Source organism: Eptatretus burgeri, chromosome 4 (genome assembly GCF_056783735.1).
Source record: "Eptatretus burgeri isolate ZD-2024b chromosome 4, Ebu_testis_v1, whole genome shotgun sequence".
NCBI lineage: Eukaryota > Metazoa > Chordata > Myxini > Myxiniformes > Myxinidae > Eptatretus > Eptatretus burgeri.
Window position 1 is genome coordinate 38,749,417 of NC_140964.1, and position 27,001 is coordinate 38,776,417.

The 27,001-nt window shown below is 41.1% G+C and overlaps 1 protein-coding gene across 4 annotated transcripts in view; it reads left to right on the forward strand.

The window, feature by feature from the left end:
* Window positions 1–27,001, forward strand: part of LOC147027841 (rho guanine nucleotide exchange factor 18-like) — a 242,726-nt gene that overhangs the window by 209,304 nt on the left and 6,421 nt on the right. For all 4 annotated transcript variants that reach the window (XM_085877505.1, XM_085877507.1, XM_085877509.1 and 1 more), the window contains 6 exons: window positions 3,248–3,357; window positions 5,364–5,420; window positions 20,866–20,913; window positions 25,066–25,275; window positions 25,586–25,849; window positions 26,397–26,709. In XM_085877505.1, coding sequence (XP_085733631.1) covers window positions 3,248–3,357; window positions 5,364–5,420; window positions 20,866–20,913; window positions 25,066–25,275; window positions 25,586–25,849; window positions 26,397–26,709 — 1,002 coding nt within the window. The remainder of the gene's footprint in view (window positions 1–3,247; window positions 3,358–5,363; window positions 5,421–20,865; window positions 20,914–25,065; window positions 25,276–25,585; window positions 25,850–26,396; window positions 26,710–27,001) is intronic.

A 27,001-nucleotide genomic window follows, 5' to 3' on the forward strand; every position in this document is an offset into this window, starting at 1 on the left:
AGTTATCATTGGAAATTTTTGTAACTTCGCATATCAGAGGCCTATAGAGGTCCCTTTCAGCGCATAAAATTTTGAAGGTCAAGGTCACTTTGTCGCAAATCAGGGGAGTCGACAAAACCCTTATTTTTTGAGTAATTTTGATCGGATCGTCTTCAAACTTCATGGGAATATAGTTCATGGTCTGGCGCTCAGCTGATTAATTTTTGGTGGCGATTGGCCTTGACCTTCATCGTTAGCACCTGAGGTCAAACATATTTGACCCCAAGGTCAAATTTTCAAGTTTTAGGAACCATATCGTGAAGTACCTCAAATTGAATACCTCGATGAGTGCTTTCTAGATATGTCAAACTTGAGACATTATGACGTCATTTGGTTACATTATGAGGAAAAAGCATATTTTTCATGGTTACTCTGTAGAACGATTCTCATCGGAATCTCTCGTAGGCAGATATTCCTCAAGGAGTCGCTCCTGGTGGATAGCAGCTTTGTTCACCTCAGTGTGACCTGAAAGAAGTCACACGTTGTCACCTTTTGGCAAGATACAGGTCACCCTGCGGGTGACATTGGTTTATTTGTTTGTTTGTAGGCACGATAACTCGGGAACGGAAAAAGCTACCAATGTCAAATTACACCACGTGATTCAGGAGGGTGATGGCTAGTGCTGATTAGATTTTGGTCAAAATCGGTCAAAGGTCAAGGTCACGGTGAGGTCAAATATTCGATTTTTGATGGTTTGGTACAGATAACTCGAGAATGGAAGAAGGTACCAATGTCAAATTACACGACGTGATTCAGGAGGCTGATTGCTATTGCTGATTAGATTTTGGACGAAATCGGTCAAAGGTCAAGGTCACAGTGAGGTCAAACATCCAAAACATTCGATTTTTGATGGTTTGGTAAAGAATCATCGTAGAAACTTCTGGTTTGCATCGCTACCTTCTCTCGAGACAGCTTTTCTGAGACAAGCTCAGAGGTCAAGTTGACGATTTCGTAAGTACCAGTCTATGACTGCTTGTTTGTTTGTTTGTTTGTTTGTTTGTTTGAAGGCACGATAACTCGAGAACGGAAGAAGCTACCAATGTCAAATTACACCATGTGATTCAGGAGGGTGATGGCTTGTGCTGATTAGATTTTGGTCAAAATCGGTCAAAGGTCAAGGTCACAATGAGGTCAAACATAATTCCGTAAATTCATGTGGAGAAATGGAGTATTTTTGCTTCGCTCGACGTTACGAGTTCGTTTTAACTTCGATTTTAATTTTGTCTTCGGTTTTTGCGATCGCTTAGGACGCTTAAAACTCGGTTGTCGAAATTCTGGTAAAAATCGGATGTTTTGTAGACGTTTTAAGATTGTATAAAAAATATTTCACTCGACGTGTCACGGGTCGTCCCATGATGCAGTGCGCTCGAGCAGACGCGTTGTTGAGTGACATTAAGGTTTTGCGCGGAGAAATGGAGATTTTTTTTGCTTCGCTCGACGTTACGAGTTCGTTTTAACTTCGATTTTAATTTTGTCTTCGGTTTTTGCGATCGCTTAGGACGCTTAAAACTCGGTTGTCGAAATTCTGGAACAGCGATGAATAACTGATATATACAATAAATAATGTCTTTTATCAGATTCTTCTGAAAAGTAATACACCTATTATCTGGCATATCCTGCTGGTACTGAATCACTTTTTAAAAAATAAAAACAAAAAAATGGAATTTTTATAAGAGATCTAGTTTTTGTCTGGGACTCATTATCTGCAAACCACAGTGTAAAATCGTAGACCACAATGAATTCAGAATTCAAGCTCCCCTTGGGCTTCTGACTGATTCATGCTTTTATTAGACAAGGTCAGAGGTCAAGTTGACGATTTCGTAAGTACCAGTCTATGACTGCTTGTTTGTTTGTTATCTGGCCAAAACGAGTTTTTGCAAGATATGTTAGTCAGCTTGTATGTTTTTTTTTGTTTGTTTGTTTGTCTGTAATCACGTCTAAAAAATTCTGCAGAGCACAGTTATCATTCGAAATTTTTGTAACTTCGCATATCAGAGGTCTATAGAGGTCCCTTTCAGCGCATAAAATTTTTAAGGTCAAGGTCACTTTGTCGCAAATCAGGGGAGTCGACGAAACCCTTATTTTTTGAGTAATTTTGATCGGATCGTCTTCAAACTTCATGGGAATATAGTTCATGGTCTGTCGCTCAGCTGATTAATTTTGGTGGCGTTTGGCCTTGACCTTCATGGTTAGCACCTGAGGTCAAACATATTTGACCCCAAGGTCAAATTTTCAAGTTTTTGGAACCATATCGTGTAGTACCTCAAATTGAACACGTCGATGAGCGCTTTATTGATATGTCAAGCTTGAGACATTATGACGTCATTTGGTGACGTTATGAGGCAAACGCATATTTTTCATGGTTACTCTGTAGAACGATTCTCATCGGAATCTCTCGTAGGCAGATATTCCTCAAGGAGTCGCTCCTGGTGGATAAGCAGCTCTGTTCACCTCAGTGTGACCTTAAAGAAGTCACACGTGGTCACCTTTTGGCAAGATACAGGTCACCCTGCGGGTGACATTGGTTTTTTATTTATTTGTTTGTTTGTTTGTTTGTGAACAGTATTACGGAAAAACTCCTCGACGGATTTCGACGAAACTTGGTGGGGGGATTAGGTATCGTCCAAGGATCATGCCATTAGATTTTGGACCTGGTCCAAAATCCAATATGGCCGCTATGGCGGCCATTTTGAAAAATATTTGAATTTTTTTTTGCATTTCTACATGTTTTAAGTGATTTACACCCACCCCCCCAAAAAAAAATTGTTAGAGAAAAAAAATTTTTGCAACTTTTTTTTTCAACAAAATTTCGATTTTTTTTTTTTGCATTCCTTCATGTTATAAGTGATTTCCAACAACAAAAAAACATGCCAAAATTATAATTGCGGCTGATTTTGGGACTTCAGGTGGATATACCCATGTAAAATCAATTTTTGTCTCAAGGAATCGAGTTATGACGAATGAATTGAGTATGTAAAAGCGAAAGTTGCAAACTATAACTCTGTGAGCACTGTTGACGTCAAATTGAATGAATAGGATATCAGTTCACTTGAGTGACCTAGCAGTATTGGCGGCGGAGGTTTTGCACTCTACCGAGTGGTCCCCCTCTAGTTTGTTTATGTTTTTCAATGATTCTTGATGTACATAAAACATGAGCAGAAATATAAACTCCACACCCCACCATCCCACTTTTCCCACATTCCCGTAGTTGCGGATTTTGAAGCTGTTGTTGAGAACACGATACCGTCTTGGACGCTGACCACGGATTCCCAACTAATTGAGCCTCCGGTGGAGTTTAGCGACAAGGACAATAAGAAGGTGCTTATTTGGAATGGAGCTTTATTTGATCTTGCAAATGTTGGCTTCTCCATTGCCTTATTCCTTATGTTTTCACAAGTACTTAATCTTTTTGAATAGTTGTTGGGAACTCTGTTTAATTGACGACATCATAAGTGAAAATGTAATAATAAAAGAGGTTCAGTCTGTCAAATTTCTAGGCCTCACCCTCAACCATGACCTCTCTTGGGCCAACCACATAGCAAAGCTTTGGAGGCCTGCCACAGACTGGGCAGCATTCGTTGATCCAACTCTTTCCTTGCAAAACCAGAGCTAAACAGTCTACACGGCCTTTGCCTGTAGCTCAGTTGAAGTGCTCTCCCCAATAGACTGGTGCTGCAGCATCACATCTCATTTCACTTGGATTATATGGAATCTAAAGCTCTCAAAATTAATGGTTACTCCCATGGCAAAGCCAAAGCACAATGTCTGTTGCTTTCACATCTCAGGCAGATCGATGGTCTCCGTTTTTACCGCCTCTTCCCCAATATTGGTCCCTTTGCTCTCTCTGTCTTCTGACCCTCCCCAGCATCCCCAGGATACACCTCTTCCAGTAGTTCATTATAGCTCAACTTGCAAAATCCAGGCTGACTGCAAACCACAACTCTTTTATTCCTTGCTTCTACCATCTTCTTCCCTCCAGGACTTCAAGCAGGCGTTGCTTCAAGCTCCACCACCTCTGTCTTCCCCCCATCTTTATTGCCTGAATTAACCCTTCCTAACCCAACCCCTTTACTTACCGATTTCAGTGTTTTCTCTCTCGTTCTCTCTCGTTCTCTCTCTCTTCCTGTACTAGTTGTGACCAATTGTTACCCTGCTACATCCCTACTGTCAGTTCATTCTTGCTCTTCCATGAGCCTCACTCTTGTAAGGGATGGATGTTAAGGTGGGGGAGACTACTTTATCTCTGGAGGACCTGATCTACTGCTGTTTTTGCATTAGACAAATGAAGTCCAAAATGAATATTAAAATACATTTGAATCCCCCAATATTTTTGAAAGAGCATCCGAATTTGAAGTTGAAGGACTTGAGTGAATACAAGAATGTGTTCAATAATACGACCGAGTAATGTGTGATATTAAATGTACCGCAATGCATGTTGCATCTGAAGGAATGTTTGCTATGTCAAGGGGGAGATCTTCAAAAGCAGCAACTTATACAAATTAATATTTTAAATACCGGCTCGTCTCCCAGCAATTTGATTGCACCTTTCAATACCTTATTGTAACTGGTGCAAGTGTACAAATACATGTATGTATCCCTTTCACCTTAAATCGCCATATTTTGGAAATTGGACTTCTGTTGTGTACGATCAGTGAAATTCATGTGCATAGTCGATGCATTGGCTTCGTCCTGACTCAAGTGAAAATGCTTCTTAATATACGTGGATTAAAACAATCTCTCAAGTAAAACTTGTGTTTTAATGTTTGCTCACTGAATGCACTGGCAGAATGGCCTAGAGGTGCACACACTCACCTCTAAGCTGTCGAGCCTGGGTTTGAATCCCGACCCAGCTCTAAACTATCATCCTGCTGTTTCACAGGCGTGTTGATTCATTAGAGTGTGCTGTCCCACGGATGGATATTAAACTTGGCGTCCCATCTGTCGGCAATAGTTGGTTGGCGTTAAAGATCCCACGGTGTCCTTTGCAAAGAGTAGGCGATCTGTCACCGTCACCCTGAACAAATTACAAATTCCTGCCCTGACTTCCTGTGCCTGAATGGCAACCGGTCCAGGACTGTAACCCAAGCCAAATAAATTGCTACGGCAGCACTGGTGCTCTGTGCAGAGTTCATGATCTGATCTGAGCTGATCACTTTGAACAAGTTTTATTTTATTTATTTTATAAGAGAGGTTGATGGCTTTTTTGTTTGTTTGTTAGCTTGTTTAAAACAATCAAATGAACAATGAAGATTTGCCTTGATTTATTGCATTCAGCAATCCAACTGCCTTAATTATTTTTGTTGCTTCTATCAATTTATCCTCAGGGTGGTTCCCTGCGTCAGAACTCGGACAATTCAGAACACTGGCTGCAGGAGCTTGAGGTCTGTTTTGGAAAGCCAGCTTCCTGTTTTGCTGGATTTGTTTTCTTCAACATCAAAATTGAATTTTTTGAAAACCCTTTCACTGTAAATGTATGTTTTTTTTAATTATTATTATTATTATTATTTTTTAAACCTTGCCAACTGCTCTGTTTTTGTACTCGATGTCCAGACGATATATATATATATATATATATATATATATATATATATATATATATATATATATATATATATATATATATATATATATATATATATATATATTTTGAGTGTCCTATTTTGCTATTTTCCAAACCAAACGACTATGTATGGGAGGAAAGTCATTTTGACTGGATGATTCCCACTGGATGTTCCATAGGGTTTTTTTTTATTTTATTATTATTTTTAAATACCCTCAACCATGGGCACAACATGGTCACACTGCAGCACTGTATGGCCTCATTGGTTCAATGTGTGGGGTGTGGTTGTGGTGGGGGGAGATTGATTCCAAAAGATGTTGGTACTGTATTTCCAAGAGCCATGCCAAAGTTGCACAGTTTTAATGTCCATATCTTGGCTCTGGTAATATTTTCATTGGTTGTTGTGTTTCAGAATATAGTAGCAAGTATATTTTAGTTCAGTCAATGTTTGTAGCCGACCTCAAACAAATGTCAAAGTAAATTATTCCAATCGTTCCATGCTCAGAGTGTGGTGAAAAATATTTTGACTAAAACGGTACTCGGTGGAGTGCCATACCTCCGCCAGGCTGAACAGTTTGTTTTGTGTCCCACTGATAAGCTGGATCTGAACCAAAATCGAATTGGTTTGTTTTATCACCTCCCCAACTCATCTACCAAGTTTTGTCAGAATCCTTCCATAACTTTTTGAGATATCATGTTATATATCGTTTTTGGCCCCATCTCTTAATTGTGAAGAAACACTTAATTTTGAATTGCTTGTAGCAGATAATGTCTCACACATGAGGGCATTATCCAATTTCAAATATCTTCGAATTAATTACTTGCTTTCATGTATATCATCTCGAGACAAAGATGGTGCATTTCTAGAGCTGACCTCATGATGTTCTCAACATCCTACTGAGCACTCCAAACTGTTTTCTGCAGTTACAGTGTCTGCCGTCAGTTTCTTAGTTTTATCCAACAATCTTCAATAGCTTATCTTGGTGTGGTGGGCAGGTATGTCCAGACAGGTTGAAGCAGGTGTGTCCTGCAGGCAAGTTGAAGCAGTGCCCAACCCTATTCCGGAGGGATTTAACTCTCACTCTAAACTAGTCTGCGGCTGAACTTGTAGATGTGCATGTTGATTGTGATAGCTTCCTGCAGCAGAAGTAGGTGGCAATACATTAACCTGGACAATTTGTTAATTCCAAACATCCTGTGATGTCATGTGCAGGCAACAGAGTTTAGGATCAAGTTACTGCTTTTTCCACTCTGTTCTACACTTTCTTTTTCTTTGCAACAGTTGGTTTGGACTCGGTCATGGAAAAATGTAATCTTAGGAGCTGAGATTTGCGTGGTAGCAAAGGAGCACAAGGAGGTCCATATCTTCTGCAACTAATACAGTCATCCCATCCGCTGCAAGTGACACTCCAGTTTAAATAATTAGCAGATCTGCTCCACCCATATATGTGTTGTATCTTTTGTGGATGGGGCATATATTGAAAATCTATCGAGCACAGTTTCAGGTTTTGAATATTTCTTTGTGATATACTCCACACCAGAGGTAGCGTTTGTCATTTGGGGGCCCCATGCAAAACACAATAATGGCCAAAGGGGGGGGGGCGTCAATCGGTCATCACACAAATACACACATTTTGATGGCCATCTGTTTGCATAAGTAACAACCGAATACAGCAACGTCAATCTCAACTAGTTTCACTTACCAAGAGGACTACGGGTCAGAAGGTAAAAGGTTGTAGTGACTTAATTTGCCCCTCTCACCATGAATTCTGAAGGTGGTGCGACACAAATTATCTTCGTAAATGTGTACTGTGCAGTGCCGCTCCCGGTGGTTGTGGTGGGAGAGGGTATTACTGATGGTTGTGGAATCTTACAACCGCCTAGATTCCCTTGAACATCCGTGATGCTTCAGAACAATCAATTGTTTCATGACTCGTGATTAAGAGGACTCGGTGTTATTTTCACATTCGCTTAGCCTTTGTTGCTCGAGCCTCGATTGCAAAAAAAAAAAATAACCTCGAGGAATTTCCATTTAATTGCTTTTTCCACATTGGAAAGGTGTATATACAGTAGCTTGAGCAATCGTTGCACCTTATCGTGCCATTTTTCCAAAGATATCTCAGAATAATGATAATGGCATACTAATAATAATATTAACATTAGTCTTGCAAAATAATGATGTTAATAATAGGACAATAATTGGCAATAATAAAAAGAATAACGTGATGCCCCTGGCCGCTCCCAAAGATGAATTTGAAATTATTTTATGTGATTAGAATAACGGTAACCTCCTTATCTCACCGCCAGCCGTAAAAGTAACCTCACACAAAAAACTGATCCATGGCATGTGTTCCATAATCAATCAGCGAGCTTGCTATGGCTTGCCTTGCCAAACGTTCTTTAACCGTTTCGTTGGAGTGCTTGCTTGAGTGCTTAATCCACTTGGCGAACACTAGCTCGCTGCTTGGTAATGGAACACACCCAGCTTGTGCTTGGCCTTGGAACACGTGATGAAAAAGTTAATTTTGGGTGATTTTTTTTCTTCACCCTTTTCCCCTTTTATTGAGCTTTTCCCACTTTACAGCATCGTTGGGGTAGTATTGTTTCATCCTCGGGACATGTGCTCTGATTTTAAAAATGGCAACATTCTGCTGTGCGCATGGGTTAGTCAATTTACGAAAGAGGGGGTGTTTTGTGACCATACAATAAATTGTTGTGTGGATTTCCCAAACAATATATCGATTATATAATAACATGAGGAATTGCACAAATTTTATTGTGATTATTGTTGCATTTGTATGCATTAAATATAGTTATTATTCCACTCGCTTTCTCTACCAACACTAACGTCACCCCCTAATTTTGTAATATCCCTGTCTGGTTAAACATCAGGGTAAAATATGTTTTTAATCCATTCATTACGTGACTGCTTTCTTTCCTTGAGATGGAGCATTCCCTTTGCTGATAAAACATATCAACTTGTGAGTGGTGATAAACACAGCGCAAAGTGAGACCCCACCCTCAGTGTGGGGTGGCGTCTCGAAAGATTGTGAACCACAATCGGTCATGTGGGGGCCCCTTGACATCTCGGGGCCCCGATTGATGTACACAAGACTATCGTGAAGCAAAACCCAAACACCGCCTCTGCTCTGCACACACATTGTAGAGTGATGTAAAAGTGACTTATTGTGGCCAACAAATATGCTGCAACAGCGAACCACCATCTATCACTTACTGTACCTCATCCTCATCCTCATCCTCATCCTCATCCTGATTGTGGCATCTTACAACTACCTTGAGCCCTGTTGTATTTGACAGGGGAGGCAAACAAGCCACCATTTGCAAACAGTGAAGAGGGAAAGCTGCACAATTCAAATATCATCAAATAGTCTGGAGTGACTCATTAATTTACCTTGACTCATTAATTTTTATTTTATTTTTAATTTTGCGAATATTTGAAATAAAGCAAACATGTGAACTCTCGTAGTCAATCAGTTGCGTCTTTCCAGAGAGCCAATTGGCGCAGGGGATGCTGGAAAGCCAGTACAAAACAAGAGCTTGTCATCGCGACACGAAATAATCTCAGGCGCCTTTACTTACAAGCCTTTTTCTCATCCCTATTCACGAGTCACTCAACACATCAATATTTAATAGTGACTTTGTTCGACATTACCAAGACTATTGAGCGAAGTGGATTTCATTTGTTTGGCTAAACAACCACGACGACAATGAAGGAGTCTCTTCTTCTGCTTCCTTTCTTTGACGCCATTTTAAAGCCACTGCAGCTTCAACGCCAATTAATCCTTCCTACTTCACTAACCGCTGGAGAGACGACGAAGGAGTAATCATCAGCCGGACTTCACTTACAACACGTCATTGCTTTTTAGATGTGTGAGATTTCTTTTCTTCTGGTTTAAGCACCACCATCATAACCAGCACACTGAAAGGAATAATCATGACAAGTCCATTACCTGCTACAGTGGAAGCTGGAAGAGGAACTGAAGATCAACTTGTACTGAGTCTCACAACTATCTTCACTCTTTCCTTCGAGTTGAGAGTTGTTGCCCAGTTTCCTTTCTTGAATGAATATTTCAGTACATTTTGAGAAATCATTGCCTTGAGGCTATTCAGACTGTCATCTTTGACTTGTCAACATTTGTATTTTAATTTGCTATCTTACCAGTTGTTATATTGTATAAGGCTAACTCTTCCAAGAAGGATTTTTTTTTATCCTGGAGGAAGGATAGGAATGCCAAAGTGCCCTTATGATCCCATGACTTGTACACCTGTCTATCGTCTTTGTTGGTCACGTGTATAACTCTGTGCCAGTATATTGTTGTATCGCATTGACGTCTGCATAAGCACGCCTGCTGAGTAGCCACGTGCATGCTAAGACTCTTACATTCCATGTCGTCTTGTCATTCCACCCTGTTTTCACACTTCACGTTAAAACTTGCCCAAGAACAAGAACTGGAGACAAGCCAGTCCAGAAACTATCACATTTCTGAAGTACATTGTACTCAGATTCAAAGTAGGTGTATTCATTCGGATGTTATTTTTCAAAATTTTATCATTTGCAGGTAGGTGTAAGCTGATTTTACGTAAGTTGTGTCCTGCAGCAGTGAAAATAAATAAATAAATAAAAAGGGCAACAACATGCATGGATTGTGGATAAAGATACCAGTTACCTCTGTTCTGATTTGATGAACTTTTGAAGAACGTCTTTCATCACACACATACTGGAGCGGAAATTATGGTGTGCAATGCAAAAATAGACAAGTGATTACTTCTTTCTTGGGTTATTATCCTCCACCGCATGGCGGAAGGGGGATATTGTTGTCACCCAGGTCGTCCGTCCGTCCGGGCGTCAACATTTATAGCTGTGAGTGTGATAACTCATAAACTGTTCACCATATCGGTTTGAAATTTGGGTCACACATGTACCACCTGAAAAGGAAGAACCCTATCGATTTTGGGCATGGCCGGATCCAAGATGGCTGACCGCCGGCCATCTTGAAAAAAATGTTTTTTGTAATAAATGGAAAAACGCTTATCTGATTTCAATTATTTTTCAATGGCGGGGGATTCCCCATCTCTGATGGTATATTTTTCATAGTTTGTCGAGCATCGAACATCTGCACAGAGTAACACTTCCAGTAATGTTACCAGACAGCAGTCTTTCATCTCGGTGAGCCATTCTTTGCCAAATCAGAGCTAACCAAGGCTGTGTTGCTCAGACCTTTTACTCCATCACCTTCAGAGACTGTATGTGCAGGACTCCTCACTATTATTGACTCCTTTAGTCCCAACACAGAATTGACTGCAGGAACTCTTAACCCAGACCAATTTTGTTTGCTGCAGGAGCTGATTCACTGTTGAGTAAAGCTGTGTTCAGACTGCCATCATACCCCTCACCTCTCGACCTATTATTCCCAGGAAATGAAAAGATCCCACCTTTGAAAATAGAAAACAACATTGGGGGTTGTCCCCTGACTGCGCTTGCTACAGACTTCCCATTCTGCATCTGTCCAACAACGTTTGAAGTATAGACTGTTCACTGAGACCTGAATCTCCCATTTATTTGATTTGGCTTCTTCCTGGTGAATCCATCTTGCTCTTTGCTTCTTAGTATTCGTTCTGATGACTGCAATGCAGTACTCTTAGACCCCACGATTCGCGGACTCCACATATTTTCAGTGTATAAAACGTGACCTGTTTCGACATTCACGACCTGCTATTTTTTGCACTTTTATGTGGATGTATTCATGTTTTGTTTGTTCTGTTTTTTTTTGTTTTTGTTTTTTCCACAGGATTTTTGATTTTTCTCTCATGAATCACAAACCGCCGGGAACCTATCCCCCCTTTTTCCATTGAAACAATGCCCTGACATTCACGGATTTGACATTCGTGGCATTTCTCAAGAACGTATACCCCGCAAATAGCAGGGTCCGTCAGTATTTGGTCTTTCATTTGATCATGTTTGTACCACATCCTGATGCTGTGTGGAATGTACTGTGAGTCAAAATTTGCTAATGCGTTACATTGCCTTCATGGAATTCTTTTTTTTATTTTTTGCCTCTTTTTTTGGATACCTTTGCTCAGTGTCGAATATTGTATTCCTACTACGTAGTTACATATCGTAGGACACGTCCGTAATAAAGTGCGCGGCATTGAAATTCATCGTTTGTCCGATTTTTACATATCTTGTTCCGAAAAACGTTGATTCCGATGCACTAGTTTTGTCACGTCAACGTAGAATGCATTTGCATACCCCTAGTTGCCGTACTCGCATACGTCTATTGGAATATTAATCGCCTTTCCCCCACAGATTATGTTCAGAATACTTTGTTCTGCAACACGTTTCACTGGAATAATCGACAAATTGCTCGTACGGAGCAATGTTTCCTCAGTTCACGTGCGTAATATGTGTCTGTCAAAGTTTCACGGGGGAGCATAAATGATGATAAGCTTTACTATTCAGCTGCATTTCAATAAAGATATCAATTATATGTATTACATCGTAATTGTAGAATACTGATCTGCATGAATCGCCTCTATTGATGGCCGATCGTGCAAAACAACGCCAGACGAAACTGATGATGCAGGTCTGTCAATTTCTTACGCACATGAAAGTGGTCTGCAGGTCACGTGAATGAGGTACAACAGAAGTGATGACACTATAGACGTGTGCCTCGTGGCACTGCACAAACAACACGTCATTGTTTTCCGATGAAGAAACCCGTAATGGCCGTGATATCTCTGCTATTATGTGAAAAACGGCATTTTATCCCCTCATATTTCGGTCAAACCTGATGTACGTTAACCCCACTTTTTTGGCAAACATTCTATATTTTCTTCATTTTCCAGTGACTGGAAGCGTTTATAATGAGTGAAACCCAAAAATGTGGTATCAAATGATTCCAGAAGTGACGAATTGAGCGGAAATATTTGAATATGATTTTTCTGACCGGCTGTCACGCTTTCGTAACGCATTAGCGAATTTCGACTCCTGTACTTCTCTGTTGATGGACCTGTGGTAGTTTATACCTATTTCTATGTTTGAGCCTGGGGAGTAGCTGCTGAAATATATCTGGGTTCTTCCTGACCTCTTTGATCTTTGTTCCTTTCTCTTTCATATCTGTCTCCAGTCTTTCACATTTCTTTCTATTTTTCTCTTTATTCATTATAATTCTTGCTTTTTCTTTTCCATTTGTTCATTTTCCTCTTATCTCTCTTTTACTCTTGCTCTCTCTCTTTATATACTGTGTCTGTCTTGGGCAAAGTGAATTCTTCCAAACATTTTCCTGTAAGGCTCACTTGGCTGCACTTGAATGGGTGTGAGGGTAGAGGAGTAGCTATCCAGGTTCCTTCTGATGACTCAATCTTTGCTCTTTGCTTCTTCAGGTTAATTCTGATGAGTCCAATGCCATATTTTCTCTTTCATTTGATTACATGGCCAATGGATCTTGGTCTTGGGGAAACGCATTTTGATGCCGAAACCTCCCAGTTACAATACAATTTACCATCAGTTACTGTTCACGGGTTGATTGGATATTATGGTCAGTTCCTTCCAGGTTAGGAAGCCTCATGTAATCAAATAACAGTGACCACATCAGACTTCCTTCCAAATGCAAGAACTGCCTCTGATTCAAAGTGCTTTTCCTCAGCATAGACAAACCTCAGTGATTAATTATGTTAATCATATAGGGAGGAAGCTGATGGATATCTGTCCAGGATGGGAACTTTCGTGTACCATCTGCATCATCCCTGACCACTTTGGTCTTTGTGATCAAACGTTCCACATGAGTTTTGACAAAAGATCAAGCTTCCATGTCGTCTTCTGTTATAGGTAGTTGTAACGTCACAAACGTCAACATTGGTATTGAGTTGTGCTGTGGCTTGAAGAAATTGATATCGATTTTTCCAAGAGCAATGAAGTCCTGATCAGATATGGCAGAGGTCCTTAGAACTGACTTGTGGCTTTCATTCCTGGTGTGACACATTTAATGATGTCCATCCCATGGCAAGTGTTGTGGCCATCAGTTGTTCTAAGGCTGTGATCAATGTTATCTGCAAGATACTGGATAATGTGACCAGCAGTAAAACCAGGAATGCTTGTCCCCTTATGCAGCTGCACTGACTTCAAACTTTAATTGTAACTAGCAAAGGTACCAGCATTGCCAGGCAACACCAGATACCTCCTCTCACCCCACCCTCTCCCTCCACATTCCCACCCCACCCCTTCCCCTCCCCCTGGGTCTTCAAGGGTCTTTAAGGTCTTTCGGATTTTTGCGATCTTTTGGGTTTTTGGGTTCCGGGTCTTTAAAGGCTGAGGTGGTGGATGAAAATGCCCGAGGAATAATCCCCGGGTCGGACTTGGTCTGGGCATCAAATGTGGTGTTTGTCGGCCCCCGTTTTGTTTTGTTTTTTTAAACGTGAACAAGACAGACGGACGGCAAATTTTATTTATGATTATAATTATTGAACCTCAGAGTTAGATGAGCAAAACCCAAGGCAGTTGAGGATATCCATCAACAACTTGGATACAAGTAATTCCACTGCATGTGCAAATGTGCAGAGGTGAAATAAGGACCCTAAGTTGTTTCTTTAACAATTGCCTGTCCGACTGAAGTAATCATCACGTTTTTTTTTATCTCTATCTCTCTCTCTCTCTCTCTCTCTCTCTCTCTCTCTCTCTCTCTCTCTCTCTCTCTCTCTCTGTCTCTCTGTCTCTCTCTCTCTCTCTGTCTGTCTCTCTGTCTCTCTGTCTCTCTGTCTCTCTGTCTCTCTGTCTCTCTGTCTCTCTGTCTCTCTGTCTCTCTGTCTCTCTGTCTCTCTGTCTCTCTGTCTCTCTGTCTCTCTGTCTCTCTGTCTCTCTGTCTCTCTGTCTCTCTGTCTCTCTGTCTCTCTGTCTCTCTGTCTCTCTGTCTCTCTGTCTCTCTGTCTCTCTGTCTCTCTGTCTCTCTGTCTCTCTGTCTCTCTGTCTCTCTGTCTCTCTGTCTCTCTGTCTCTCTGTCTCTCTGTCTCCCCCGTCTCTCTGTCTCTCTGTCTCTCTGTCTCTCTGTCTCTCTCTCTCTCTCTCTCTCCCCGTCTCTCTGTCTCTCTGTCTCTCTGTCTCTCTGTCTCTCTGTCTCTCTGTCTCTCTGTCTCCCCCCGTCTCCCCGTCTCCCCGTCTCCCCGTCTCCCCGTCTCCCGTCTCCCCGTCTCCCCGTCTCTCCGTCTCTCCGTCTCTCCGTCTCTCCGTCTCTCCGTCTCTCTGTCTCTCTGTCTCTCTCTGTCTCTCTGTCTCCGTCTCTCTCTGTCTCTCTGTCTCCGTCTCTCTCTGTCTCTCTGTCTCCGTCTCTCTCTGTCTCTCTGTCTCTGTCTCTCTCTGTCTCCGTCTCTCTCTGTCTCCGTCTCTGTCTCTGTCTCTGTCTCTGTCTCTGTCTCCGTCTCTGTCTCTGTCTCTGTCTCTGTCTCTGTCTCTGTCTCTGTCTCTGTCTCTGTCTCTGTCTCTGTCTCTGTCTCTCTGTCTCTCTGTCTCTCTGTCTCTCTGTCTCTCTGTCTCTGTCTCTGTCTCTCTCTCTGTCTCTGTCTCTGTCTCTGTCTCTGTCTCTGTCTCTGTCTCTCTCTGTCTCTCTCTCTCTGTCTGCGTCTGTCTCTCTGTCTGCGTCTGTCTCTCTGTCTGCGTCTGTCTCTCTGTCTGCGTCTGTCTCTCTGTCTGCGTCTGTCTCTCTGTCTGCGTCTGTCTCTCTGTCTGCGTCTGTCTCTCTGTCTGCGTCTGTCTCTCTGTCTCTCTGTCTCTCTGTCTCTCTGTCTCTCTGTCTCTCTGTCTCTGTCTCTGTCTCTGTCTCTGTCTCTGTCTCTGTCTGTGTCTCTGTCTCTCTCTCTCTCTCTCTCTGTCTCTCTCTCTCTCTCTCTCTCTCTCTCTCTCTCTCTCTCGCTCTCTCACTCTCGCGCGCTCTCTATCTCTCTATCTCTCTATCTCTCTCTCTCTCGTCCAAAAAAGTCGAAAAAAAAAATAGAATGTGGCTCCACAAGCTTAAAATTATTCTAATATGATCCAATAACGCGCATAAATTTTTTTTTAGCTTCATCGGAGGTGATTTAGAGGTCACTCCATGTGAGGACTTTTAGTCTCATCACTTGAATAAATTAGGGTACGGTCAGGTATGATTCCGGGTACTTCTGGATGTCCAAGGTGGAAATGGAGTGCATTTTCGAACTCTATGGGGTCGATTTACTCTCAGAAATTACTGCACCGTCATTGAATTCACTACCATTTCGAAAATATGACCTAAAACAAGATTTATCATTCCTGGAGTTGAGTAACTAATCCTACTCATTTCGATATTTTTTTAATCTATAATTAATTTGTTGTCCGTCTAAACATTTCTTGGAGTAAATCGACCTCACTGAGTTCGAAAATGCAGTCCATTTGCACCAAGGAAGTTCAGAAGTGTACGGATTCGCATCTCACCATACCCTAATTTAATATAATAATAACTAAACAAGCAGTCATAGACTGGTACTTACGAAATCGTCAACTTGACCTCTGACCTTGTCTAATAAAAGCTGTCTCTAGAGAAGGTAGCGACGCAAACCAGAAGTTTCTACGATAATTCTGTATCCAAACCATCAAAAATCGAATGTTTGACCTCACTGTGACCTTGACCTTTGACCGATTTTGACCAAAATCTAATCAGCACTAGCCATCACCCTCCTGAATCATGTGGTGTAATTCGACATTGGTAGCTTCTTCGGTTCTCGAGTTATCGTGCCTACAAACAAACACACACACAAACAAACAAACACACAAGCAGTCATAGACTTGTACTTATGAAATCGTCATCTTGACCTCTGACCTTGTCTCATAAAAGCTGTCTCAAGAGAAGGCAGCAACGCAAACCAGAAGTTTCTATGATGATTTTGTACCAAACTTCTCAGAAAACATCCGATTTTTTTTTTCCAGAATTTCGACAACCGAGTGTTAAGCATACTTAACCGTTACCAAAATTGAAGACAGGATTGAAATTGACTTTAAAACGAGCGCGTAATGCCGTTTGTTACAATCCCCCATATTAGCATAATCTTCAGTTAAGCCTCAGACACGACTCCTGACGTAAATCTCATAAAACATCCGATTTTTACCAGAATTTCGACAACCGAGTATTAAGCATACTTAGCCATTGCCAAAAGTGAAAACAGAATTGCGTTCCGAGTTAAAACAAACTCGTAACGTCGACCGAAGCAAAAATCTCAATTTCTCCACGCAATTATTTAATATTATTTTATCTAAGTCACAAAACCGTAATATTCGGCCATCCACCAACAATCTTTACATAGTCCGACGGCTTAGCGACTCAGGCATGCAACGATAACCTTTATTGGGATAAAAAATGACTTTTAAACACCTTCTTTATCGAAAACACCGTCAACGCGCACACGCAAAACCTTTACGTGACTCAACGATGCGTCTGCTCGAGCGCGCTGCACCACGTGACGAGCCGTGATGTGGCGAGTGAAATATTTTTATACAATCTTAAAACGTCTCCAAAACATCCGATTTTTACCAAAATTTTGACAACCGAGTGTTAAACGTCCTAAGCGATCGCAAAAACCGAAGACAAAATTAAAATCAAAGTAAAAACGAACTCGTAACGTCGACCGAAGCAAAAATACTCCATTTCTCCACATGAATTTATGGAATTATGTTTGACCTCACTGTGACCTTGACCTTTGACAGATTTTGACCAAAATCTAATCAGCGTGAGCCATCACACTCTTGAATCACATGGTGTAATTTGACATTGGTAGCTTCTTCCGTTCTCGAGTTATCGTTCCTACAAACAAACAAGCAGTCATAGACTGTTACTTACGAAATCGTCAACTTGACCTCTGACCTTGTCTAATAAAAGCTGTCTCTAGACAAGGTAGCGACGCAAACCAGAAGTTTCTACGATAATTCTGTATCCAAACCATCAAAAATCGAATGTTTGACCTCACTGTGACCTTGACCTTTGACCGATTTTGACCAAAATCTAATCAGCACTAGCCATCACCCTCCTGAATCACATGGTGTAATTTGACATTGGTAGCTTCTTCCGTTCTTGAGTTATCGTGCCTACAAACAAACACACACACACAAACAAACAAACACACAAGCAGTCATAGACTTGTACTTACGAAATCGTCAACTTGACCTCTGACCTTGTCTAATAAAAGCTGTCTCTAGAGAAGGCAGCGACACAAACCAGAAGTTTCTACGATGATTCTGCACCAAACTTCTCATAAAACATCCGATTTTTCCAGAATTTCAACAACCGAGTGTTAAGCATACTTAACCGTTACCAAAATTGAAGACAGCATTGAAATTGACTTTAAAACGAGCGCGTAATGCCGTGTGTTACAATCCCCCATATTAGCATAATCTTCAGTTAAGCCTCAGACACCACTCCCGACATAAATCTCATAAAACATCCGATTTTACCAGAATTTCAACAACCCAGTGTTAAGCATACATAACTGTTACCAAAAGTGAAAACAGAATTGCGATCCAAGTTAAAACGAACTCGTAACGTCGACCGAAGCAAAAATCTCCATTTCTCCACGCAATTATTTAATATTATTTTATCCAAGTCACAAACCGTAATATTCGGCCATCCACCAACAATCTTTGCATAATCCGACGGCTTAGCGAGTCAGGCATGCGACGATAACCTTTATTGGGATAAAAAATAACTTTTAAACACCATCTTTATCGAAAACACCGTCAGCGCGCAAACGCAATACCTTTACGTGACTCAACGCCGCGTCTGCTGAAGCGCGCTGCACCACGTGACGAGCCGTGACGCGGAAAGTGAAATATTTTTTTATACAATCTTAAAGCGTCTCCAAAACGTCCTATTTTTACCAGAATTTCAGCAACCGAGTGTTAAGCGTCCTAAGCGATCACAAAAACCGAAGACAAAACTAAAATTGAAGTTAAAATGAACTCGTAACGTCGACTGAAGCAAAAATACTCCATTTCTCCACATGAATTTACGGAATTATGTTTGAGCTCACTGTGACCTTGACCTTTGACCGATTTTGACCAAAATCTCATCAGCGCTAGCCATTGCCCTCCTGAATCGCGTGGTGTAATTTGACATTGGTAGCTTCTTCCGTTCTCGAGTTATCGTGCCCACAAACAAACACACACACACAAACAAACAGAGGACAGAAGTCATCAATATACTTACGAAATCTTTAGATTTAATAAGTAATAAATAACATTTTTCGTGAATCATTGAATCTAAAACACTGGATGTTGGGCCGGCTAGAAATAAGTTCAGGCGGGAGTGGAGACAGCAACAGAGGCGGAGATGATAGTGGTATTTGGTAAATGAGACGAAATATTCTAATAGCTTGAAATTCCATTGATTGAAAAATTAGGGTATGGTGAGATGCAAATCCGTACACTTCTGAACTTCCTCGGTGAAAATGGACTGCATTTTCGAACTCAGTAGGGTCAATTTACTCTAAGAAATGTTTAGACTGACAACAAATTAATTATAGATTAGAAAATATCGAAATGAGTAGGATTAGTTACTCAACTCCAGTAATGATAAATCTTGTTTTCGGTCATATTTTGGAAATGGTAGTGAATTCAATGTCGGTGCAGTAATTTCTGAGAGTAAATCGACCCCATAGAGTTCGAAAATGCACTCCATTTCCTCGGACATCCAGAAGTACCCGTAATCATACCTGACCATCCCCTAATTTAACCAACTCATGAAACTAAAAGTCGTCATATGGTGCGACCTCTAAATCACCTCCGATCAGCTTAAATTTTTTTATGCGTGTTATTGAATCATAGTGGAATAATTTAAGGCTTGTGGAGACAATATCTGAATTTTTTTTTTTTTGCTGTTTTTGGACTATATATATATATATATATATATATATATATATATATATATATATATATATATATATATATATATATATATATATATATATATATATATATATATATATATATATATATATATATACATGTCGTCCTTGGTTGCGATTGTAACATTTCAAGGACATGTGAATGATTTCTGTCAGTGGATAAGAGGTGCTTTACAGATACATTTTGATGGATCCATAGCTTTACTGTTATCTTGATTCAGCTTTGCTTCAGTTTCTCTGACCATTTTCTCAGCTGATTTCCCATTGGGCCTATTGTATCCCACAAGTGTGAAGATGCCTGTAATGTAATATTTGAAAGAATCTTTTTTCTTTAAAACTTTCATATATGTTCTGCTACTTGGACTTTTCTCGACTTTGAAGGTATTATTTTCCTCATATTCTTTACCATATTACACAAAAAAATCTTTTTTTTCATTTTATTTGAGGGTGAAGTGCAGGTTTTCTGGACTGTTTCACTGAATGACCACACGCTTGTTGAAAATAAGTCACTTTAAAAATTCCTTTTTCTCGAAAAATTATTTATTCTACAAATGAACCTTGCTTCATGACTTTTTGGCTCATCTGGACCGTAGTTCCGGGAAGCTTATGGGATGGCGCGTCGTCCATCCATCCGTTCCTCTGTCGGTCCACAAATACTTGCAACTTCTTCTCTGAAACTACACATGCGATTTTGATGAAACTTTACCACAACGTTCATCACCGTGTATGTACCAAAGCTTGTTCATGGCATTAAAAAAACATCGGGCCCTGAGGGGGTCTCCAGGGGTTGCCCCCCAAAAGAGGTATTTGCTTTCTTAGAAACTACACACAATTCCGATGAAACTTCTCCACAACCTTCATCACCCGTGATATACCAAAGTTTGTTCATGACGTTAGAAAAATCATGGGCTAAGGGAGTTTTAGGGGGGTTGCCTCCCAAAATATGTATTTGCCTAATTCTTTGAGACCACACACAAATTTGATGAAACTTGACTATAACCTTTCAGACTTCAGATCCGGATGCACCAAGGTTTGTTCATGGCATTAAAAAAAAAATCCAAAGGTATTTACTTTATTCTCCATTACATATTTTGTCAGTCATCCACACCTACCAGTGGTTCCCTGGTTATGTTATCCAGACACTACCAGGTGAGCGCCCAGGGGTATTGCCGCTATGTTTATTTATAATTGTCCTTTCTTTTGTGTGATCACATCAGGTTTGACCTCCCTTTTTTGCCCCTTATTGTGATGGTATTATTCATTCTTGCCTTATTTTCAATTGCAAATTGGAGATACCATTGTCCTTTCTATTCTTATACCCGATCCCTTGTGACTTTTTTTGTTTGTAGGTAATCCAGCACATTTACAACCTGAAAGGGCTGTTGGATTGCTTGAAGGTGAGTTTTGGTTTGATGGTCAAGTTGAGTTGGGTTGAATAGATCAAAGTAAATATACATATATCTCGGTATTGGGACCCCTGAGGGTACCAGTAATTGTTTGAATAAAATGTCTTTACAATAACAGCACTCAGTAGAGCGCATACCCCCGTCAGGCTGAAGAGTTCACGTTTTGCATTCCACTGATGGGTAGGATCTGCATCCAGATGTGAACCAAACTCAAATCTGCTTATTCTTGTCACCTCCCCATCTCAACCACCAAGTTTTGTCATAATCCGTAGATAGCTTTTTGAAATATTGTGCTATATATCGTTTTTGGCCCCATCTCTCAATTGTGAAGAATCACTTTAAAAACTAGAAGGGCACTCGGTTGAGCGCATACCTTGACCACGCAATGCCTGATCCACGAGAACATATCAGGCCCATTACATTTTTGAAATATCATGCTATACAGCTGCACTATATCGTTTTTGGCCCTATCTCTCAATATGGTGAAGAATCACTTTAAAAATCAAATGATTCTCGTATCCAGATCTGGATTCGGTTCTTCACCAAAATCGAATCGATTCTTCCTTGTGACACACCCAACCTGTCCACCAAGTTTCGTCCGAATCTGTCCACAATTTTTTGAGATATCGTGCAATATGTAGCATTTGGCCATATAATATCTCTCAATGGTGAGGAATCCCTTAAAAAACTAAATAATTATCATATTCGGATTCGGATCTTCACTGAAATGGAATCAATTTGTTGTGGTCACACACCCAACCTCTCCACCAAGTTTCATCTGAATCCATCCACAATTTTTTGAGATGTCATGCTATATGTAGTGTTTGCCCCTATCTCTCTATGGTGAAGAATCACTTAAAAAAACTAAATAATTATCGTATCCGGATTTGGATCTTCACCAAAATCGAAACTTTGTTGTGGTCACACACCCAACCTCTCCACCAAGTTTCATCCGAATCCGTCCACAATATTTTGAGATATCGTGCTGTATATTATTTTAGCCCTATTTCTCAATGGTAAAGAATCACGAAAAAAATTATCATATCCGGATTCGGATCTTCACCAAAATTTAATCAATTCTTCCTTGTCACACACCCAATATGCCCACCAAGTTTTGTCCGAATCCGTGCACAACTTTTTAAGATATTCTGCATACAGATAAACAGACAAACAAGCAGTCATAGACTGGTACTTACGAAATCGTCAACTTGACCTCTGACCTTGTCTAATGAAAGCTGTCTCTAGAGAAGGTAGCGACGCAAACCAGAAGTTTCTATGATGATTCTGTACCAAACCATCAAAAATCGAATGTTTGACCTCACTGTGACCTTGACCTTTGACCGATTTTGACCAAAATCTAATCAGCACTAGCCATCACCCTCCTGAATCACGTGGTGTAATTTGACATTGGTAGCTTCTTCCGTTCTCGAGTTATCGTGCCTTCAAACAAACACACACACAAACAAACAAACAAACAAACAAACAAACACACAAACAGAGGACGGAAGTCATCAATATGCTTACGAAATCTTTAGATTTCGTAAGTAACAACCAAATAGACAGAGAGGGGTGAAAAATAGCCTCCTTCACCTTCATTGGTGGAGGTAATAACATGGTTGCTTGTTTCAAATTTTACTGAAACAGAATCAATCTTGCTTATTATTTTGCAATCAAATTTTTTTTTTCTGTCAGAGAAAAAACAAATGTAATTGCGAAGATGCATAATGTTCATGCTGTGCGACATATCGGCAAGCACCACCAACAAAAAAATTCTTTCTATTGATGAGGCTCACGTCTTTCGGTAAGCCTAAGTCACATTTGCTCTACGGCGAGGATACGGCGACCGTACGCCGCCCTCTGAATTAACAGAAACTTGCGGCAGCTGCAGAGTTTCTGCGGTGGCCTCAGGTTGGCCCTACGCTGTTTGGATATATTTTACAGGTCGTAAGGTCGCCGTGGAATTATAACGCGGAGTTATAACTTTTTTATTTCTACGTTCGCCGTAGCAATTCAACAAGCCGAAACAAAAAACTGGTAAAAAAAAATTTAACCCACTCGTTACTGTCCGTCTGTCCGCACGTTCGCCTTAGGGCCCCCCTGCGGTCCCCTTCCAGGCACCTTGAGGCTACCTTGCATCTGCCTTGAAAATTCTATGGCCGTCGCAGGGCCCCCTTAAGGTCACCGTGCGACATCAAATCAAAGACCATACGGCAACCCCACGTTTTCGGTCTCCACAATTTCTAAGACCTAAGGCCGAAGTCAAATTTGCTCTACGGCGAGGATACGGCGGCCGTACGCCCTCTGAATTGACAAACGTGCGGCGGCCGCAGAGTTTCTGCGGTGGCCTCAGGGTGGCCATATGCCATTAGGCTATATTTTACAGGTCGTAAGGTCGCCGTGGAATTATAACGCGGAGTTATAATTTTTTTCATTTCTACGTTCACCGTAGCAATTCGACAAGCCGAAAAAAAAAAAATAAAAAAAACTGGTAAAAAAAAAAAAAAAAAAAGAACCCACTCGTTACCCTCCGTCTGGCCACACGTTCGCCTTAGGGCCCCCTACGGTCACCTTGCGGGCACCTTGCATCTGCCTTGAAAATTCTATGGCCACCGCAGGAACGCCCTAAGGTCACCGTGCGACATCAAATCAAAGACCGTACGGCACCCCCATGTTTTCGGTCTCCACGATTTCTAAATATGCCGTGCGGCTCCCCGAAAAATAAAAACATATGTGACTGCTACATTGTGTGACCGTGGAAATACTGCGGCTGCCGTATAATTGCTAGTGGCCGTAGATTTTGAAGACCCCACGGCCGCCGTGGCAAATATGACTTAGGCCTAACTAAGTGACCTTCGTCAGGGAAGGTGCAGACTGTGTGCGCAGGTCATGTCTCCTCCTGGGAGGATTGGGCTAAAATTTGAAGGTTGAGGGATGTTGGCTAGGGTTCCTCCAATAATGAAGAAGCCAGTATTTTCTCATGGTCTGGAACGGATGCATAGTCCATACCTTACTCGTCCTCCCACCTCTCAACTCTTCATACATTCCAACATTTTACCCCAATCCCCCTCCCTTCGCTGAAGCTACCCTACACACCTGCTTCACTCTGATGCTGTCTAATCTTTGGTGGGTGTATTTTGACCCAGGTATACATAGCTTGCATATAGTCCCTGTTGAAGGGCATTCATTGAGCAAATTGTTGGACCTGGACAAGTTGTTGGTCTTGTTTGGTTGACAGTTTTCTTAGAATGAAAACTCATCTTCCTTCTGAAGGTTTGTGTTGATTTATTTGTATACTGTATTGTATCATTAAAAAAAAAAACTGCTTTGGTGTATTTACCTTCTGTCCAGCTTTTGCTTCTTGTTTGTTTCCCAATTCTTTTTACTTTTATCCCAGTCCCAGTCCCCTTCACTTTTAACCCTTGAACCCAAACTATCCCTGTGAAAATCAGTCATTCTTGCACCCACGTGTTCCGTGAGCCTTGACCCTGGTCTGATGCACACCCCTCTGACTCACTCCCATCTGATATCAGCTCTCGCCCCTATCCCATCTCCTGAAATGTTGCCTCTTTTGTTCCGACGAAGGGTTAACACGCAAAACACAAGCTTCGCTTTGCTTCCCACAGAGGTTCACATAACTTCATGAGCATTCTGTTGATTTCATCCATTGACAATTTTCTTGGTTTGTGGTGCCAATAGCAATGCTGATCAATCACTGAGCATTGATTCAGTTATATAATTATTTTCAGTTTAAGAACCGGGCGTAGTGGCGTGCGCCTGTCATCCGGCAACTCGGAGGCTTGGGTTGGAGGATCACTTGAGGACGGGAGCTCTGCGCTTGGCCGTGCTATGAGAGGGCGTCGGGCAGCCCAGAATCATGGCGAAACCCAATCCTTATCCCTGTGTCGTTAGAGGCGACCAGGGTGGCGTCAGGAAGGGCATCCGGCGTAAAACCTGTGCCAAATCAGTATGCGGATCATAACGGATGATCCGCTGTGGCGACCCCTAACGGGAACAGCCGAAAGACGAACAACAACAATTATTTTCAGTTTAATCATACCATTTAATTCAAATTTGACCTCTTGTTAATGAGATAATTTTCAACACGTTTTATTTATTTTTTTTGTCTTCCCTTGCCCTGCAAAGGTGGCTGTTGAACGTCAGGAGTCTTGGCTGGAGGTCCAACAGCAGCAGCAGCAGGAGCGGGAGCAATCGAGCCGTGCAGTTCGGCCGACAGACTCGTTTCTGGAGCACGAAAAAACGCGCAACCTGTTAAGGCAGCGAGAGGATTTGAGTCTCGTACAGCGGCAGGAAGCTGAGCTACAGCAGCACCGTGAGGCTTTCCAGAAAGAGCAGGTACACAAGATTGGGCCGTGCTGACGTACTTGATTATAATGTGTCATGAAAGGGCTTAGGATAGAGTCCTGTCACTGGAAACTCGTTGTTGATAAAGGATTTTATTGTCTGCAAGAAATGAGAAAATGAAATGCGGTCTATTTCCAGAGATTGCGCTGACCCAGTCACATTTTTTGAGACATAAATTGGTTTGTGCAGCGATAGTATTGAGAGTATAAATGGGCTGACACATAGACATGCACCTACTTAACTTAGATAAGTTGTTTTGGGTTAAAAAAAAATAAAAAAAATTGTCATGTGCCACATTCAGGCAGAGAAAGCTGAAGAATTTCATCTCAGGTTGGAGCAGCTACACAAACAAGAGGAGGCATTTAGTCGAAGTCATGAGCAACTTCTTTTGGAGCGTGAGAAGCTACGTCAAGATCTTGAGGCTTACCAGAAGGACCTGGAGCGCCTTCGTGAAAGCAACATTAAGCTTGCAAAAGAACGACAGCGTTATGAATGCATGTTGCCTCAAAGAGTTGATCCACCAACTTCCTCATCTTCTGACACTGCTGCTGCGCCTGGGCCTAAAGTAGGTCGAAACTTAATGCCTTTTAAAAATATTTACTTTTTCAGTTAAAAAGTGTATTATTAATTTATTTATTGTTTTGCGAGAACTTTAATTTTTGCAAAGCCAGAAGTTGCTTTCATTCAACTTAATTTAAGGCTCATGGAAAATGAGCTAATATAGTCATGCTGCTATGCCAACGTCCTTCAGCCATGTTAAAGGTGGGGTTTAAAGATGGCATTGGCTATCATAGCGCACCTTGAGACTCAATTTCCAAATATATATATATATATATATATATATATATATATATATATATATATATATATATATATATATATATATATATATATATATATATATGTGTGTGTAAACACTATCTAATTATGAGTAAAACTTGGTCGAGCAAAGTATGATTTTGGGGTTAGGGTTAGGCTGATACTGTCAGGTGGACGTTGTCAACAATAATGAAGTATGAACGGCTTGTGAGACTGAAATATAAATGTTGGACACTGATTTGTTTAAATATTTGGGCGATATCACGTATGTATTTTTGTTCCTGATTTGACAGAGTTCTATCATACCACGTTCGACCAGCAACGTATCGGATATCTCCGTTTCCAAGAGCAGTGCAGACTCCACAAGTGATGTTGGGAGCAGAAAAAGCGAAGTGCGTGCGTCTGGACACTATATATCACAACGCATCCCCACAAATTTGATTAGTACCACCAACCAACCCTTGCTGCCTTCGATGACATCACACCAGATGAGTAACAAGCTGCTGCAGCTTTCGACAAAAAGCAAGGAAAAAGAACGCTTAGGAAAGGATAAAAGTCGGGGTCGAAAGGAGCACCCTGTTGGCTCATCTCCTCGCCCTTCACAAGGCAAGCACTGTTTGTTTAAATTAGTATGACTGTCTGTCTGCCTGTTCAGAATATGCTAATGTAGGCCACAAGTGCCACCTAGTGGTAGCTGGTAGTACACATGTTTTTTTTCAACAAGTATTCCTTCCATAATTCACAGAGCGGTGTGTGTTTGTTGGGCTGATTACATCCAGACTTGCTGCATAGGATTAGCATGACCCCAATTAATGTATAGGGATTTTTTTTTATTTTTGGGGGGTGAGTAGGGGGAAACACAAATTATCTGTAAATGTGTATCGTGTTGTGCCGCCTC